This window comes from Chrysemys picta, chromosome 11 (assembly GCF_011386835.1).
Source record: "Chrysemys picta bellii isolate R12L10 chromosome 11, ASM1138683v2, whole genome shotgun sequence".
Lineage (NCBI taxonomy): Eukaryota > Metazoa > Chordata > Testudines > Emydidae > Chrysemys > Chrysemys picta.
The window spans coordinates 58,524,744-58,544,456 of record NC_088801.1 but is presented as its reverse complement, the minus strand read 5'-3'; the positions used below and the strand labels follow the sequence as shown (position 1 = coordinate 58,544,456).

General features: G+C 39.6%; 2 protein-coding genes across 2 annotated transcripts in view; both read left to right on the top strand.

Moving 5' to 3' along the window:
- The window catches only part of LOC135974151 (serine/arginine repetitive matrix protein 2-like), a 994,828-nt gene that overhangs the window by 96,550 nt on the left and 878,565 nt on the right, over positions 1-19,713 (top strand). The window lies entirely within an intron of this gene.
- Positions 1-19,713, top strand: part of C2CD6 (C2 calcium dependent domain containing 6) — a 61,006-nt gene that overhangs the window by 32,933 nt on the left and 8,360 nt on the right. Inside the window, exons 11-16 of the mRNA XM_065561265.1 lie at positions 716-911; positions 1,597-1,728; positions 4,990-5,068; positions 6,118-6,158; positions 11,553-11,939; positions 14,605-17,568. Coding sequence (XP_065417337.1) covers positions 716-911; positions 1,597-1,728; positions 4,990-5,068; positions 6,118-6,158; positions 11,553-11,939; positions 14,605-17,568 — 3,799 coding nt within the window. The remainder of the gene's footprint in view (positions 1-715; positions 912-1,596; positions 1,729-4,989; positions 5,069-6,117; positions 6,159-11,552; positions 11,940-14,604; positions 17,569-19,713) is intronic.

Sequence of the window (19,713 nt, the reverse complement as noted above, 5' to 3'; positions counted from 1 at the left end):
CGTTGAAAATGGTCAGAACCATCAGTTTAGTCCAGAAACTTGTCAATCATCTCAACATGTCTATTTGTCTGCTTGTGACATAATACTGTCACCATGGCCATGCAGGCTGATGGGATGGCTCCAAAATGCAAAGCCAAATGGCAAACATTTCATAATTTAAAAATAAATTAATGTACAACCATCAAAATTGTTTGGTGTTCCCAATGACACAATAGGCCATGGAAATCACTGCTGTGAGGGTATGTTCTGAGTACAAAAATCATGAAGCATGAAAAATACTGCTTTTACAGTCTGATAATGGATCTTTACAAAATAGAATTTTATAAATAATTATAAAATGATTTTTCTCTTAGCTGAGAGAGAGCATGAGAAATTTCAAACTAAAGGTCATTTTTTCAGAAAGTGTGTGAAAACAATGACTTATACAGCATGCTTTCTTAACCATAGCTATAGCATTGTTTTTTTAATTCAAGAAGAATCACTTTGGAGCCATCGGTCATCATTATGAGATGAGGGACTTCTCTTCCTCTTCCAAAATAAAATCTTAATATCTAAGGTCCTGTGGGGGGGAAAACATCTAATTTATTACCTGTGACATTACAGTGACCCTGAAGTAGCATAGAGATTATTCATTGTTTTTGTAAAGATGATTTGTGCATTATCCTTACACAATTTTCTTTTACTACTGATCTTATAAAGGTTTGTTTTATTGCAGTAATATTACCACATCACAACACATGGGATACCCAGCATTCTTATCCCCAGACCTGAATGTGAGAGAAGAGACTCTTGAGAAGGATATTCCTACAAAATCTGATGTGCCTTCTGATGGTTTAGAAATGCTTCAGAGTGTTCTGAATAGAACGTCTCCTCGAAAAAGGCAAGAAATGTGCACTTTTGTACAGAGGAGACAAAATGGATTCCTTCTTATTTAACTTGTGCCCTTAGCCTCATTGTGCCCTTAGCCTCATTGTTCTTTAAAAAAGTAGTAGTAATAGATTTGATATGGGGGCATGAGTAGGTACTTATTGTTTCTGCCTTCATGCTGTGCAGAATCATGCTTCACAATCTACACTGATGGCAGCACAGTCACATGCAATTTTTCTCTTTATCTGCTAATTTTACTATGACTTGATTATACCAGTGCAGACATTCACCCAGAAAAGATTTTGTTAGGAAATAGATAGAGAGTTGTTCTTATAAATAAAGGTAGAACCAGAGTAAAGCTAATGTGCTACAGTCATTTCTGGAAGTACTCAAAGAAGAGGAGCAAATAGGAATGAGAAGAGGATGACCTCTTTGATGAGCATCTTAGTTGTAATTGCTGTCACCTCTGTCTGTCTGACAGCATAGTGGAAGAATACCCTTGAAATTGCACTGGTGGGACTGTCCTTAAAACAAAGTGAGTTGGTGAGGAAAATGTCTATTGTAGTGATATATGTGTACTGAATCTAGAGTTCTTATGTTTTTTAACTGTACAGCAATTGTAAATGCCAAAAAATGTGAGTTCATGCAATAAGTTCTTTGGCCTTTTCCTTAGTTACATGCTGTAGTCACTGATGAACAACCCTGCAAGGTTAGATATAAATGTCTTGACTGATTCTTCACTTTAGATTGGAAAAAATGAAAAAGGAATATCGGGGTCTGAAAACATGGCCCGAAAAGGCTGAGTATTTAGACCAACTCATCATGAAAAGGGGACCTAAAATGACAACAGAGCAGAATATGGTAACTAGAGAGCACGTAGAAAGCATTCTGTGTACACTTTATTATTGTTGCTTTTCATATTGGTGAAACATTACCATTAAATAAGACTAATTTTCATTAAATTTTGGATTTATGTTAAGCTCAGTACAAATTTGAGAACATGTTAGTGCATGTGAGTATTTCTCAAACACTATCCTTCTAAGTCACTTATTAGTAACAGATGAATTGATGCTGGTCTTTCTGTTTAACCCACTCAAGTAGCTAACAGGACAGAGTTAAGGTTGTTTGGGTGCCCTAACATAACATTTCCATACTTTAAGTGTTTAGAGTTTCTTTTAAATTTAATCTTAACTTTGAATTTCATGGGTTTATAATGCTTGATTTGGGGATAATAACATCATTCTCTCTCTTTCTTTCTCCCTGCACACAGTTGGCGGGGAAACAGATTATGAACGTCACTTTATATTGCGTTGAACACATCTAAACTTCCTCAAAATCTGCCTGTTTTACTGAATTTCACATAATTGCCTTGCCCTGCAAAGTGTTTCAAATCTCCTTAAAGGACTGTCACCAAGCGCTATTAAGATTGCATTCTGGGATTTTGAATGATTCTCAACTGCTTGCTCATCCCCATGGAACAATGGGCCTTCTACCGAAACACCCACATGGGGGATGGGGCAAGCATGATTACTGGGGGCAGTCTGTAGCTCTTGGTTTAAGCACATAGCTCAGAGAGAGACTGTACTTAAGTGCAGGGTTGTGCTCTGTGCATGAGGGCCAATTATCACCACATATAACAGTGGTCCTCAAGCTTTTCACTGTCATGCCTCCCGCTTACCCTATCTGGGCCTCCCCCTGGGAGTAGGGCCGCAACTTGGGGGCGGGGTGGGTGGGCACGTGGACAGGGGTAAGGAGACTGAGGCTGTGGCCACAGCTGGGGGCAGGGCTGGGGCTGGGAATGGAGCCACAGCCAGGGCTGAGGCTGGGGGCAGGAGCAGGAGCGGAGCCGCATCCAGGAGCCAGGGCCATAGCAGAGATGGGGGTGGAGCAGGGCTTGGTGGCACTCCCTCCCTGCCCCCCGTAGGAGCTGGCCCAGGCCCTGCCCCCCCCGAACGTTCCTCCATGCCCCCCTAGGGGAGCATGCCCCACAGTTTGGGGACCACTGATATATAAGAAGGACGTGCAGGGTGTACTTTGCCTAGCTAGAAACACTGACAAACTTTGGAGATGAGAAATGGGGAGGATGCTTCTCAGAACTTTTGTTGTTTTCAGAGATCGGTATCTCTCTCGAGTACTTTAACCGTAAAATCTTGTTGGTTAAGAAATTCTTTTGCGAAACCTGTGTGCCTTGTTTTCCTGCCTCATTGTTCCAGATCGGATAAACTAGAAGCCCAGCGTGCCCACAGCCTACGTGGAACTCTGGGCAAACATGTATAAGTGACTGGGAGTTCCTGGAAGATCTTCCGTTTCTCAGAGACTCTGGTTTGGAGGTCTAGGGTGGCTGGGTGGTGGTGCCCCACTTTCAATGGATGAGCATCAGACAAGTCTCCCACAGTATTCTTGCCAGCAAGTTAAAGAAGTATGGGCTGGATGAATGGACTATGAGGTGGATAGAAAGCTGACTAGATCATCAGGCTCAATGGGTAGTGATCAATGGCTCCATGTCAAGTTGGCAGCCGGTATCAAGCAGAATGCCCAAAGGGTCAGTCCTGGAGCCAGTTTTGTTCAATATCTTCCTTAATGATCTGGAGGATGGCGTGGATTGCACCCTCTGCAAGTTTGCAGATGACACTAAACTGGGAGGAGTGGTAGATACGCTGCAGGGTAGCGATAGGCTACAGAGGGACCTAGACAAATTAGAGGATTGGGTCAAAAGAAACCTGATGAGGTTCAACAAGGACAAGTGCAGAGTCCTGCACTTAGGATGGAAGAATCCCATGCACTGCTACAGAGTAGGGACCGAGTGGCTAGGCAGCAGTTCTGCAGAAAAGAACCGAGGGGTTACGGTGGATGAGAAGCTGGATATGAGTCAACAGTGTGCCCTTGTTGCCAAGAAGACTAACGGCATTTTGGGCTGTATAAGTAGGAGCATTGCCAGCAGATCGAGGGACGTGATCATTCCCCTCTATTAAGCATTGGTGAGGCCTCATCTGGAGTACTGTGTCCAGTTTTGGGCCCCACACTACAAGAAAAGGATGTGGAAAAATAGGAAAGAGTCCAGCGGAGGGCAACAAAAATTATTAGGGGGCTGGAGCATATGACTTATGAGGAGAGGCTGAGGGAACTGGGATTATTTAGTCTGCAGAAGAGAAGAATGAGGGGGGATTTGATAGCTGCTTTCAACTACCTGAAAGGGGGTTCCAAAGAGGATGGATCTAGACTGTTCTCAGTGGTACCAGATGATAGAACAAGGAGTAATGGTCTCAAGTCACAGTGAGGGAGGTTTAGGTTGGATATTAGGAAAAACTTTTTCACTAGGAGAGTGGTGAAGCACTGGAATGGGTTACCCAGTTACTCTCCTTCCTTAGAGGTTTTTAAGGTCAGTCTTGACAAAGCTCTGGCTGGGATGATTTAGTTGGGGATTGGTCCTCCTTTGAGCAGGGGGTTGGACTAGATGACCTCCTGAGGTCCCTTCAAACCACTTAGAATCATAGAATATCAGGGTTGGACCCTATAGATGTGTTCTAAGACCCCAGAGCTAGAAACACTGAATGTGCCCAGACTCAGTTGACTTAGAAGCAAGTGATAGTAACCCTGCAATTGGGTCCACTTACAACTGACTAGTGACCATACCGAGCAATACTGGGCCAGTTTGTAATAATCCATATAATGTATTTATTCTAGATTACTGAAATGTACCCTCAACCTTAACACCATTCTAAATTAACTTTTGGCAAGGAATTATATTATTATTATAATTATTAAAATCATTGTGCATACAAAATAAAAGTAACTGCCATCTGCACTAATCTCAGTAGTTTGCTTCCCCCTCTTGAACTTCACCTAGCAAGAAGAGACTTCCTTTTGTGTCTTTGGCTTATGTTTGACAGAATGAGCTAATGAAAAGAAAAGTTGTAATAAGAAATGGTCTCTTTCTAGAGTTTATTAACAACATACAGAGCTACAGTTTGAGCTCACTTGACAGATTTAAAATGTCTCTACACGTCTCTGAGAATTTGCACATCAAAAAGTGTGACTCTGTAATGAAGATAACTCAGGAGGAGAAATTCAGATACGATACTGACAAATAACCTTCCACTTTTCACCTTTTTTGGGTTTTAGGCTTCTCGCTTCAAGGAAATGGTTGGAAAGATACAACATGCTACTGAGGAAGTAATCAGAAGCTGTTCTGACACATCAGGTTTGGAGAACATCAGTATTTCATATTTTAAAAAATGGCAAGTGGCAAGGACAGTGCCAAAAACTGCAATTTTTGAGCCTCTTACTGATGCAAAATATATAATTCTCTTTGCTCACAATTTTAAGTATAGTTGGTGTGTATATATAAATGATTATGAATTAAATAACTAAAGAGGCCATATTAGAGAAGGGAAATAGTCTTAGTCAGAGTCAAAATATGTGCTCCAAATTTTGGTCTTAGTTCAGTTTTAAGTTGTTTTTCCTTATAATTTAGGGAGATGCCATGTGTTTTAGAGATACTGCCATGCAAACCTTTGAGGTGAATTTTAAGGTTTGTGACAGGCTATTTGTTATGGTAATGATTAGTCAATGGATGACTTGCTAGAATTGGTGTGAATATTGGGAGGTTATGCATATGAGTTATCAGTAACCAGGTGTTGTAGATGACCTATTGTGAGCTGTTACATTCAGTTTTATGAATTGTATTGGACATGTTATTACATATGAGATTTGACCAAAGCAAAAATCTACCCTGGTGTGTGTTTTCAGTTATTATTAAGCAGTACACAGTAAAATTACATACAGAGATAGGGGACTATACTTCTCATGTTGGCAAATATCCAGTATGTTCAGTATAAAGAAGTAAATCAAGTGATTGGAATACAAGTCAGCCTTTTGTGAATAAGACTGATGTTTTGTCAGTTATTACTATAACATAATAAAGGCATTAGAATTGAATGTTTCAAATCTGTAAAGGAAATATTTAAAGAGTATATTGTTAGTAGGTATCTCAGTAGTTATAGGTGAAATTGCATAAAGTAATCTGTTGAAATTTATTATCTAGTCAGCCTGGTGATCTAACTAGTTTAGGAGATGAAATTTACAAAGTAAATCAGTTTTTTACCTGCTTTGTATAACTTGGCAGTGTCCCTTAAACTTATTAAGAATAAATTAGAATTTAAACATTTTTTCTGCTTGTGATGCACATCATATCTTGTTAGTAAGATTAAGAATGTATATAGTTTCTAATTATTCTTTTCTCACCTGAAGCTGATTCACAGTTACAGGAAGAGCAGCTGTCTGGAACTGAGGTAAAGGTGTTTATTCTTTAAAAATTAATTGCATTTTCATAGAATGAAATGTTGATGTTTGTACTTAGGGTTTGAAATACCATAACACCCTGAAACCATTAGTTCAAATCTCAGCAGGGGTCAGCTCAGCTCTTCACATTTCTGATGTAGGTGGATTAACTCTCTGTGCTCTTTAACTCAATGGGTGAAATGCTGGCTCCATTAAAATCCATGGCAAAACTCCTATTGGCTACCAGGTGGTCAGGGTTTCATTTTATCTTCAAGTGATGAGTGGTGGTAGTCATTTGGAAGATATGATATAAATGGAGGACCTGTCTATCCTGAGTAGACATTAAAGATCCCATAGCACATTTTGTCTGAGTAGAGATTTGCCCTCATATCATTGGCTAAAATTTTTCCTACCCAGTCTGAATTATATTTTGACTGCCACCCTTCAGTGTAAGGGTAGCTGGAATTCACTTGTATTTTTATATATATATAGATGTAAGCAGAGTCAGGATGAGCTCTACCCTGACATCTGGTGGTGAATTATGGCGAGGGTGGAAAAGAACTCCAGGGGCTGATCTTGTTTGCATAGGCACACCCACTCGCCTGGCATGAAACCACAGCAACTCAAAGTGGTTACTTTGGCTGGTGTGGGATCCCCAGTTTCTCTGTTATTGGGGCAGGAAGAATAAAGTTTTGTTACCCTGATTCTGTGAATCAAGGCCAGTGGAACTGTTGTATGACAGAAGGACTGAGTGAGTCATTCACCATTACCTAAGTAGCATTTGCTTGTCAAGGGGCATGGGTTACAAAACCCAGTGAATTGAGAGAGGATGGGGACAGGTATTTGTACCTGATGGTGTGGCCCCCTCCCCGAGGGGGTTGAAACACCAATTGCACTACCTCCTCTCTCCACTGTTGTCAGAGCTAACTTTGATTCCCTTAGGAGTCTAGTTACAAACTGCTGAGCTGAGTTCACTTTGGGCCAATAGTGCACCAGCACTGGGGCTCCCCTACTACTAGCTGAAATCACTAAGAGCTGAAATCACAAAAGAGCTAAAGCTATTTAAGAGCTGAGATCACTGAGGCTGTGTTAACTAGTGGGGGAGCCTGAAGCTATATTGCTAAGTTAACTTAGCTTAGCGGGGGTGAGCGGAGCGGAGCGGCTCACAGGTCGGTGAGCGGAGCGGCTGGAGGAGCAGCTAGCAGAGCAGAGCCTTGTGGGAGCGGCCCAAGGGATGGCTGGAGCGGAGCGGAGCGGTTCACAGGTCGGTGAGCGGAGCGGAGCAGCGCGGCTCACAGGTCGGTGAGCGGAGCGGAGCAGCTGCCAGAGCAGTTTGTGGGACTGCGGGTGGAGTGGAGCAGTTCGTGGTGGAGGCTGCAGTGGAACCCCACGGAGAAGCAGCCGGTTGGCCTCGGATCACGTAAGGTGCCCCTTAACACCCTGCTCACCCCCCCCTTTGAACTCTGGGGCTGCACTGATCATGGACAGAGACTTTGGGGGGTTGTCGGACTTTTGGGACTTTTGGGATTCTTGGGTTGCTGGACCCAAGAGACTTTGGGATTGGTGGACTTTTGGGACTTTGGTGATTCTTGGGTCGCTGGTTTCAAGAACCAACGGGAGAGGACACGGCCCAATTTGCTGGGGTGGGTCTTCGCTCATGGTTTGGTCTAAAAACTCTAGTTGTGGTGTTTTTCCCATTTAATGCTGATGTTGTTTACCTCATGTTATTAAACAATTTCCGTTACACTCAGACTCCGTGCTTGCGAGAGGGGAAGTATTGCCTCTTAGAGGTGCCCAGGGGGTGGTATGTAATTGTCCCAGGTCACTGGGTGGGGGCTCGAGCCGGTTTTGCATTGCGTTATTGAAACGGAACCCCTAGATACAGAACCCGGCCCTTGTTGCTACCAACTTAGATGGGCAGAAGGGTTACATATATATATATATATATATATATATATATATATATATATATATATATATATATATATATATATATATATATATATATATATATATATATACACACACACACACACATATATATTGTGGACAAGGCTTGGAACACTTACCTCACACCTACTAGTTATGATGGAAAAAAACTATGCCTTTGCACCACCACTAGAAGCACACACTCTCCTCCGACCCTGCAGCTGCAATGAATTAAACAGTCGCACACTGTTTATTGTAACATATTGCTAATACAGTTTTTAAAATGTAACTTGAGTGTCTCTGATTTGTTGCTTTTATTCACTCTGGCGTTATTTTTCCATGCTAGATTGTGGTCATCTTTGTGTCTGTTTTCTTTCCCTCCACCTCCTTATATCCCTTTCCATTTCCTATATTTTATACTCTAACTTCTCTGCTATAATTGTCTTTCTCATGTCTCCCCAAAATCTTTCACAACCCTGACTTCTCTTTTGTAACTTTAATTATTCTCTCTCTCCCACCCACACCCATATATCTGCACATATGCATCCTCTCACGCACTTTCTCCCCCATTCATCCATGCTTCATAAATAGGGCTTGAAGAGCTTACCATACACCTAATAGCCAGAATGCTTAACTGGATTGGTTGGTGCCTGTTCAACTGGATTGGTTGGTGACTGTTCAGTTAGAAAAATCAGATTCTGTAGTTTTATTTGACCCTCTTCCTTTGAAGCAAAAAAAAAAAAAAAAAAAAGAAAGAAAGAAAGAAAGAAAGAAAGAAAGAAAAGAAAAAGAGGGAGGGAGAGAGAAGGGAAAAGTACCAAAAGTAAAGAAAATGAAGTCCGCAGCTTCTGAAAAACATTCATTTGAGCCCATTTCTCTCTTCCCAGCATAATTCCTGTTACCAGGATATCGTTTTTGTGTTTACATTGTTTGCTTTCACAGGGAGAAACTCCACACTTACAGATCACTAGTTTGAGAACAATGCAAGTAGAAATATATTGCAGTAATTTTCATGAGAAGAACTTTGTTAAACTGTAAGGAAAGAGTGAAGGAGGGAGAAAAGATAGAGTGGAAGGACCCAAAGCGTTTTAAAAACTTTTTTCAAACCATTTACTTTTCATATCCATTTGACAGCCTATTCCCCCATTCATTTAAGAATTAATATGTAAATTAAGATCTTCAATAATTAATAACCTGAGGACGTTTTCTCTTAACTCACTAAAAACCATACACTGGATCAGTAAACTCTTTGGGCTGAGAATACATTTCCTATAAACACCTTGGCCTTGTAGGTTATACAGCCCAAGATATACTTGTTATCTCATAAACAGAAAGCACAAAGGCACTCCAAGTACCAAGCATAGTTTTAATTAATTTTCTTTTCTGTGAGTCACATATGATGCGAAGAATTTTCAGAGATTTAGATTTTTGTTTCCCCAGACAAACAAGAAAATAATCCTATTTCTAGAAAAGGGAATGTCTGTCCAACAATTATTATGATTACATCCTTCTCGCACCAATGTTGGTGCACAGGGCAGAAACTAGTCTCTTCCATCCCTCTCTGTCATTTGCAGCTGCTTCCATCCGTTCTATGGTGTTGAGATAGACTGGTCTACCCTCCCTTCTAAGAATTCTTAAGGGTTTCTCTTGAGTGCCCTCATTTCTTCACACTAGTTGGTTTCCACTTGACAGCTTCATGTGGGAGTCTGTATGTTAGCATGCAGAGTAGATGACCCAAATATATCCAATGCTTCCTTCTAGTGGAGATGAGCTGCTGGTTGCTGATAAAGTCTCTCCATCCAATGTCCAGAATCTTTCATAGGCATTTATTTTGGAAGGCATTAGTTTTCTATCTAACATTTTTAATAGCTCTCCAGCTCTGACAGCTAAACACTAGCATTCAGGTGACATTTGAGTTGAAAACTCTGTTTTGTTTTGGTACTGTATATTTTTTATTTCTATACATTGTTGAGTTTAGTGGATGCCTTTTCTCCTATCTTTTGATACCCCACTTTCTGCACTTTGATGTGGATGCTGCCGGTTCCAAGCCCAGATAAAGTGGAGATGCTTGAGAGCAAGGCTAACCAACTAGCTTATTTAAAACAAACAAACCAAGCACACACCTCATTGGTTATAGATATGATAAAAATGACATTTTAATAGAGAACACTTTCTGACCCTTCGTGTTTCATGAAGTCTCCTGGTGAAAGCAGAACCCCCCAAAATTTGAGGCTGGCAGCAAGAAAACACTTCAGAGTCAGTTACTGGAACGTGAGAACAATCTTTCAACTATCAAAGGGAGGGAGGTGGATAACTGTGGACTTGAAATGCTGTGCATCTGTGAGAGCAGACTGACAGGAGTGACTAGCAAGTGCTTCAAGCAAGAGAGAAAACATTTAATCTATTCAGGTCATCAAGACAATGTACACTCAGAGACAGTAGCACTCATTATGACAGATTCTGTAGGAAAAGCCCTTATCTGGGAACCTATTGTCCAGCAATGCCTGTAATATATAGGAATTTTTAAAAAATCAAAAGAATGCTAACTTTGATCATGTTGTTTACCTTTTCTAGGGGCCTGATCTTGCTCCCCACTGGAGTCAATGGGAGTTTAGCCATTAACTTCGGTGGGAGCTGGCTGAGGCCCTTAATAGAAGTACTGTAATGCTGATACATTTTATTTTAATGTAGCATTTTCTCATTTCATTTACTTTTATCCTCCTTTCTGTAGCTTCTGTTTTATTGATTGGCATAATGCTCGATATTTAAAGGCTATTTACATGAGATATTGTTAAAGGGGTTTTTTTATTTTTACTTTCAAATGTTTAAATAATATTGGATTTTTTTATTATAAGCAAAAAATCCAGACTGGGCCAAATTTACCAATTACATAAATGGTGGTGAAAGTTGATTATAAAACAGATGGGAATGGTAAAGTACTGCACAGATTTGGCATTTAATGGGTCTGCAGAATGAGTGTAATTTATAACAGTGTAGGATTCTCTGGGTAGTAGTTTAGTCCTGGTCGGAGTGGGTGCATCTCCTTTTGAAATCAGTGTGAATTGTGCACCTGCTTTCGCCGGAGGTGAATTTAGCCTGTGGTGTTGGGAACAGCATGGGCTTAAGTTAAAGTAGGGGAGCTTACTTTACCTTGCACCCTTTTGTTAGTTTCCCTACTCAGTGGGCCAAGTTTTGTTCTGCTACACTGTTGTAAATTCATAAAAGTTAATGTGTAAAGTGTGATTGTTTTGCAAACTGCTGAATGCCAAATCAGTGCAATTTAACTGCTTTCCCACTGTACCAACCCAAATCTGATGATTAACTATATACCACCATTTAGCTCATTGCTGAAATTGACACAGAGACTTCCATGAGAGATGCCTCTACTCATTCTAGGCTGCGTTTTGGACTTTGACCTTTAAAAAATATTAGTAATTATTAGAGAAAAAATAATTTTATTTTTTCTTTAATTACAGACTGAACCCAGCAAGGATTTTGACCTGCCCTTGAGAATTGCAGAGACCATACTGAGAAGTGTGAAAACAGATTTAAGTGATGCCCAGGAACATGCAGAATCTAAAGAAAAACCTCTTTCTCTTACCAGAGAGACTGGAATATCTGAATCTACTATTTCTCAAAAACTGCCAACTAAGAAAGTATCTGAAAATTGGAAGAGGAAATCTTCAGAAGATCAAGGCAAAATTGTGGACTCAAAAAGTATTATTGCTATAGCTCTAGAGAGGGAAACAAAATTGGGAAACAGTCGTGGCAAAGAAGTAATAAAAGATCTGGAACCAGCAGGCATATCATCAAAGAGGCTTGACCTGTCAGGTTTAGAAAATTATCCAGTAATAGAAATACAGGTATCTACTTGCAATATACAGACTGTTTCAATACATCAGTGTCAATAGTGAGTTTATTTAAAGTGCTCCAAACCTAGGTCTAACTATTTCTCTCAAACATTACACCCTGAGGTCTGGTCTACACTGGGGGGGCTCGATCTAAGTTACACAACTTCAGCTACGTGAATAACATAGCTGAAGTTGACATACTTAGATCCATTTACTGCGGTGTCTTCACTACGGTGAGTCGACTGCTGCCACTCTCCTGTCGACTCTGCCTGCATCTCTCTGCCTGCTGGAGTACAGGAGTCGACGGGAGAGTACTCGGGGATCAACTTATCGCGTCTAGTCTAGACGCGATAAATCAATCCCCGTTGGCTCGATCACTGCCCGCCGATCCGGCCGGTAGTGAAGACATACCCTAAGTGACTATTCTTTTTAAAATTTAAGTGAATTTCCTGTGATGGCTGTTCTGAGATATACATTGTGATGCCTGATGATAACTCATCCACCCTCCTCTCCACAGTGTTGAGGACTCTGTAACTTTTTTGTCGTATTTAATTTTTTTAATCACTTTTTACTTAAGTAGTTTCCATCTCCCTTTGAAAAGAAATTGACACTCAAGGCTAAGGCTATAAGGGGACATCTAAGTTTCATTTCAGGGGCTGACGCAGGATTCATGCTCCTGGAGTCAGTGACTTCAAGCTTTGAGAATTCCCTCCTTGGTTTTGCTCAGTAGCATGTATCCAAGAATGCTGAGTGTCTCATATCTTTAGAGAATAGCTATATGATATAAGTAGGGCCCTATCAAATTCACGGTCCATTTTGGTCAGTTTCCCGGTCACAGGATTTTTAAAATTGTAAATTTCATTATTTCAGCTATTTAAATCTGAAATTTCATGGTGTTATAATTGTGTAGGGATCCTGACCCAAAAAGTTGTTGTTGGGATGGGGGGTCGCAAGGTTATTGTAGGGGGAGTTGCGGTACTGCTACCCTTACTTCTGCTCTGCTGCTGGCGACAGCGCTGCAGATATAAGTAATTCTCTGTGGGGGTTGAAAGTAAATTTGGGTTTAAAACATGGTCTTATCTATATGAGCCCAAGTGTGAATTTAAACCAATATATTTATACCAGTATAACACACACACACCCATGTAGACACTCCAGTATGTGTGCCTTTTTTCAGGTTAGCTTATGTCGCTTGGGAAACGATTTAAGCTAAATCGAAAAAATCTACTTTTCTACCAGAATAAGTGTGTCCGAACAGGCAGTTATACTGATATAGTGATACAGGTATAACTGGTAAAACTTTCTCTTGTAGACAAGTTCTAAGTTCCTTATTTAATAACTAGGTACCGTGGAGAGGCATGCTTGCTTTTTCTGAAGGGGAACTGCTGTAGCTACTCTGAGCCAAATTTTCACCTACTCTTTCAGTTATAGTAATAATAATAGTGTGTGCACTGTTACTACATCTGTGCAAATAAACAGGCATTAGAATATGTAAAATACAAGTTAGTCTTCCAAATAACAGATCTGTATGTGCAGAAACTTGCTTGCATGCAGTTTTGTACTTGGAAAATTAGAGGTGGCTACTTGTAAAATATGATCAACAGTGTCTTTTGCTTAACAAAGCTTTTTAGGTGAGATGCAATAGCATCTTAATTTTATCTTTGTTAGTCTATGGCCTGGTCCACACTAACCCCCCACTTCGAACTAAGGTATGCAAATTCAGCTATGTTAATAACGTAGCTGAATTCGAAGTACCTTAGTTCGAACTTACCACGGGTCCAGACGCGGCAGGCAGGCTCCCCCGTCGATGCCACGTACTCCTCTCACCGAGCTGGCGTCGATGGCGAGCACTTCCGGGATCGATTTATCGCGTCTAGACAAGACGCGATAAATCTATCCCAGAAGATCGATTGCTTACCGCCGGACCCGGAGGTAAGTGTAGACCTACCCTATGTTAGAGCCTTAACATTAACACAGAATTTTGAAGATTTCTTGATTTATAGGGTTGAAGACTATGATTTTTGGTTGTCCGGGACATGTTCCCAAAGAAGTAGCACTAGGCAGGCAGCATGGTCAAGTCTAGTGATAAAAGCATAGGAAAGGGAGCCAGGCAATCCACAATTTTAATCTTAGCTCTGTCACTGACTCCTTGTGTGGCTTTGGGTAAATCATTTAGGCCAAAATATTCAAGCTTCAGTGCCCAAAGTCAGGCTGCTAAATATCTATGTAGACATAAAAAAAAGTGCTTTGATTTTCAGAGGGGCTTAGGACCCACAGCTTCCATTGGAAGCAATAATAGCTGCTGATGCTCAGCACCTCTGAAGATCAAGCCTCTTTATTAGGTGAATAAATAAGGATTTAGGTGCTCAACTTTAGGCACTAAAGTTTGAAAATGTTAGCCTTAATCTGTGTTTGTTTCACTGTTAGGCATTTATTTCCATTTTACAATCTCACAGAATTTTTATTTGGATTAATTTAATGTTTGTACACATTTTGGGTATTATTCATATTGAAATTTCTCATAGAACATTTTTTCTTGCTTACGTTTTTATTTAATCAGTCTTGAATAACTGTTCTGAGAAAATTAAATAACTGGTGCACTGTTGTAATATAAGAAATTGTTAATTAATCCCTCCTGGAAAATATTTTCTTAGTTGATTTGTGTTTTATGTTACAGTACCAGCAACCTATTCTTAGTGGAGACAAGTTTGAACCTTTTTTGAGACATGTAGGTAGAACACAATCAAGTGCACAGAATGAAAATAAAGAAGATCAAGAAGTGCCTATTTTCACTCTTCTGAAAAACAAACTTTCATGTGCAGAGATTAAAGAAGACCAAGATCCACCTGTCAAGGCATCTTCAACATTTGCAGCAAGAAGTGCAGATACTATTTTAAGCAAGAACGGTCAGCACCTGTCCATATTAAAACTTATAGAATCAAAAATGGAATTAGAGGAGGATGGGATTAGCGTTAAAGAAGAGTCCCCAACACAGGCTATAAGAACAGATTTGCCAGAGAAATGCAAAGAGGAAAGACTTTCAGAAACAGAAATAGTACGTCTAAACTCTTTTTTAAGTAAAACTCTTGAAGACTTTCTTATAGATAGACTTATAAAAGTAATAATGCTAAAATCTGTTTTAAGCAAAAATCTTGATGGGTTTGTCGCAGAGAGACTTTCAGAAATAGGGATAGTCACAAAGATAGAATTAGGAGAAGAATACCAGAACCTACAGAGTATTATAGATGGATCACCAGTTGTTTTAGAGAAAGAGTTACTTGAAAAAGGAAAAGATATTTCCAGGGAAAGGCTTTCAGAAGCAGAAATAATAAATTTAAAATCTGTTTTGAGTAAAAACCTGCAAGATCGTCTCATAGAGAGATTTTCTGAAACAGGGATAATCACAGATTTGGAGTTAGGAAAGCAGCACCAGAACCTATTATTGCAGGGAATTAAAGATAGATCACCAGTGGTTTTGGAGATGGATTTAGCTGAGAAAATGCATGATAGTTGTGAGAAGAGACCTTCAGAAATGGAAATAAATCTTAAATCTGTTGTAAACCAAAATCTACAATATCTTCCCATAGAGAGGCTTTTCGAAACAAGTCTAATTGAAGAGGTGAAGTTAGGAAAGGAACACAAAAACTTTTCTTTGTCAAGGATTGATGAGAGACAACCAAACCCTGAGGCAGATTTATCGAAGAAGAGGAATGGTCAATCCAGGGGAAAATGTTCAGAACCTGAAATAATAATAAAATATCTAAGTCAAAACATACAAAACTGTGCCGCAGAGAGTCATTTACAAACAGGGATAAACACAGAGATGGAGTTAGGAAAAGAGCACCCAAACCACTCAATGCAGATCAGCAAAGTCAAATTGCCAATGGTTATGGAGACAAATTCACCTAGGATAGGACAAGATTGTCACAAGCAGAGGCTTTCAGAACAACAAATAAATCTAAAATCTGCTTCAGACAAAACTCTCCAAGATTCTCTCATAGAAAGACTTTTGGAAACAGAAATAATGAGTCTAAAGGATTTTTTAAACAAATGTCTCCAGGATCATCTCCTAGAAAAACTCTCAGAAAGAGGATTAATCACAAAAGAGGAATTAGAGACAGTACATCAGAACCATTCCTTGCTGAACATTCTGGAAGGACAACCAATGACACTGGAGACAGAATTACACAATATAAGCCAAGTTCATTCTGGTGAGAGTCTTGCTAAACCACATATAATAAAAGGAGAACCTGTTTTAAGTGGACATATACAGGACTTCCTTCTTGAGGTACTCTCAGAAACAGAAATAATGAATCTAAAGTCATTTTTAAGCAAAAAGATCCAAGACCATCTTGTAGAACGACTCTCTGAAATAGGGTTGATCACAGAGGAAGAGTTAAGGAAGATATACCACAATTTGTTTGTGCTGAGAGCTAACAAAAGACTGTCATGGGATGTGGAATCAGATTTACCCGGGGAAGAGCAAAATCTAAGTCTAAAATCTCTTTTAACCAAAAACCTTAAAGATAGACTTTCAGAAACAAAACTAGTACATCTAAACTCTCTTTTAAGCAAAATACTGAAGGAAGATCATAGAGACAAACTTTCTGAAACAGAAATAAAAAGTCTAAAATCTGTTTTAAGCAACAACTTGCAAAACCTTCCTATAGAAAGTGCTTCAGAAACTGGGTTAATCAATGAGATAGAATTAAAGGGAGTATGCCAGAATGCTAAAGGAAAACCACTGATAGTTACTGATACAGATATACTTGAGATAGGGCAATGTCATTCTAAGCAGAGTCTTGATAAACTCACTATAATAAATGAAAAGCCTATTTTAAGAAAAGAGAAGTTAGAACTTCCTGTAGAGAATGTTCCAGGACAAGTAACGTGTGTGATGGCAAATCTAATCAATGAAACCAAAATCAATAGTGTAATACACCTTCCTCAAAAAAATACTTTAGAAAAAGAGAGTCAAGATCCACAAAGTTGTTTTGGTAAAGCAGAAGTAGCATATTCAAACACAGATTTTGACAAATCTTTAAAACCAAAGCCCCCGAATGAGACTTTGAAGGGAACACATGAAACAATAGATTCACCTTCCTTACGTGCCCATGATATTGCTATCCAAACAGAACTTAAGGAATATCTCTGCAAACCAACACTGTCCTTTCCCGTAAACCCTCAAACATTTATCTTTGTACATTCAGGGTCTGATGAAGAAACTAAGTCACCGAACAAGTCTCATGAGAAGTCAAAAGGCAAAAAAAAGCATGCTAAGCGTTCTAAGAAGCACGTTGCATCATGCTACACACCCCAGGGACAAGTATTAATGTGCACACAGTTTAAAAAGGAAAAACATAGTTTGAATAACTGTAAGGAGATCTTAAAGGAAAAACATAGAAAACATTCTGAACCACCACCTCCAAGATCATGTGTTTCAGAAGCCAAGAAGGATTCAAAAGACTCAACAGTCTCAAACATTTTGAAAAAGGAAAGCCTGAAGCAGAAAGCTGAGCAAGAAAGAGAGAATGATGGGAGACCAAAGAAATCACTTAGCAAGTCTATTAAGATACCAACAGCCACAGTGTCTGAACCACAGCTACAGCACTCTGAAAAAGCATTGCAAGAAAAATCATACGTGAGTAGTTTCCATTTTACTGGTGTGCAGAAGGAAATAGACCTGTAAGAATAATAAGTTTCTCTCAAATTTCCACCTCATGAATGTCTGAAACAGAAAACTAAATACATGACTTTCTAAATATCTGGAGGCAGAATTATTAGTACAGTGTCTCTTCATAAACTGATAGCTTCCAAGTAGGCAGGCCCGACACTGAAATCATTGTTACCCTTCTGTCCTAGTCCTCTTTCCCCTCCCCCCCCCCAAGTGTTTGTAATGTCATCCAAATAGGGAAGAAAAATCAAAACTAAATACCTCACTCTTCTAGCTGTTCTTCACCTTCTCCCTGCCAGGGAATTCAAAGAAAACCAGCATTTCAATTCCTCTGGCATGTTAGTGAAATAATAGTGAATAACTATAAATAATGTAGTAAGTTTACTAGAGAGTAAATGTAGCCTCTAGTCTACATTCGCAAAGGGGGATTTTGGCAGTTTTTTATAGTTTTTGGTTTGCCTCAGGCACTTAAAGACATCTAAGAATTTGGAATTTGAGATGTTCCTTTTACCCACCCTATGTTCCCTGCTTCCAGTGGACATGATAAAGGATTATGCCCCATTGAAGGGTACATGACCAAGGACTGTAATACCCACAAGTCCTTCTCAGATAAAGCCCAGAAGCACCAAAAGACACTCTAATCCAGAATCTCCACCTGCAGAGGCTTTGGGGGTGAGAGTATGGATGACTTTTTCCTAAAAAGGTCTCTCAGGCATGTGTAGTGTGGCTGGTAAGCCTCCCTCAGTGCCAAGGCCTGAGTCAGACCTCCAGGCTGAAAGGGAGCTGTCTCCTTTAAAAGCTCCCTTCACCTATTCTCCCAAAGGTGAGGAACGGTCTCTTTGATTTGTTTGCTGGGATTGACTTTAGTGGAACTGCCCAGGTGAGTAAGGTCTGAAGGTTTGGGCCCTGTTGTATTAAGTTAGATGGAATATATGAGCTACGTGTTAACATAACCCAATCACTGTCCAATATTAAACAATGTTAAACAAGGTTCAGGTTTTGGTATGCAGACACCTTAGCCTGCTTGGTACCATAGCAAACAAACCATTAAAAATCCTTTTAAACCTTTTATTAACGATATGGAAAAGGAGGAAAAACAGGTAAAGCATTTGAAATATAAAGTATTAAGTAAGACTTTTACTTTAACAACATTTCTTTGTTCCCTTTCCTTTTAGCTGGAGAGAGTTTTAAAAGGACCCTCCTTCCCCCCTTGTTTGACAGTCTTTTAGATGGTATTAAGGATGGAATAACTGTTCTTTTGGGTAAAAAAAGTTAGTTGGGCTGGAGCTGCTGTTGTTAAAGTCCAATCTCATTTTATTCCAGGTGGTGTCTGGGATTTACCTGGAGCTAATAGGGGTGGATGTTTCCTGGGTCCTTCGCTCTGGCCTGACCTGATCAGGACATCTCTTAGGATTAGGACGATGAAAGCCTGGGGTCCCAGGAGGTGGTGGCAGGGCAGCCATGATAGTGAAACTCATTTCACTAGGCTCTGTCCGTTTTTCTGTCTTCCCCTTCAAAAGCCTCTTTCTTTAAGGACCCAAAAAGGGAATGGTGGGTGGAATAGCCAATTCCCTCCTTATTATGTCCACCAATTAGGCCTAATATTTGACACACTAATTTTGGTTCAATTAATTTTTGGTTCCACATTTTCTGTTTTTTTTACTAAGCATGATTTTAACTCAGTCCTTGAGATATATTGATGTGGCCTTTTTGTTTGGACTTAGTTTTTTTGATGGATTTTTTTTTTGCACCTGTTTGTAACATTAATTATTAAAAGCAATTTAACTTACTTTTTATTAACATTTGTTGTTATAGGTTATTGTAACAGTTTATGAACTTTTATATACTTTTTCCAGTTAAGCTTACAATTAAAGTAAATTTGTAGGCCCAGTTATTAGAACAGCCCTCAATACTGATTCAGTCAAAACTCCAATTGACTTGGTGAAATTTGCTCTAAATTAGGAAAAACTTGAGATATTTATGGGTTGCTTAAGGTTACATTTTAAAAACATAAGTGAATAGAAGAACAGGAGTACTTGTGGCACCTTAGAGACTAACAAATTTATTAGAGCATAAGCTTTCGTGGACTACAGCCCACTACAGACTAACACA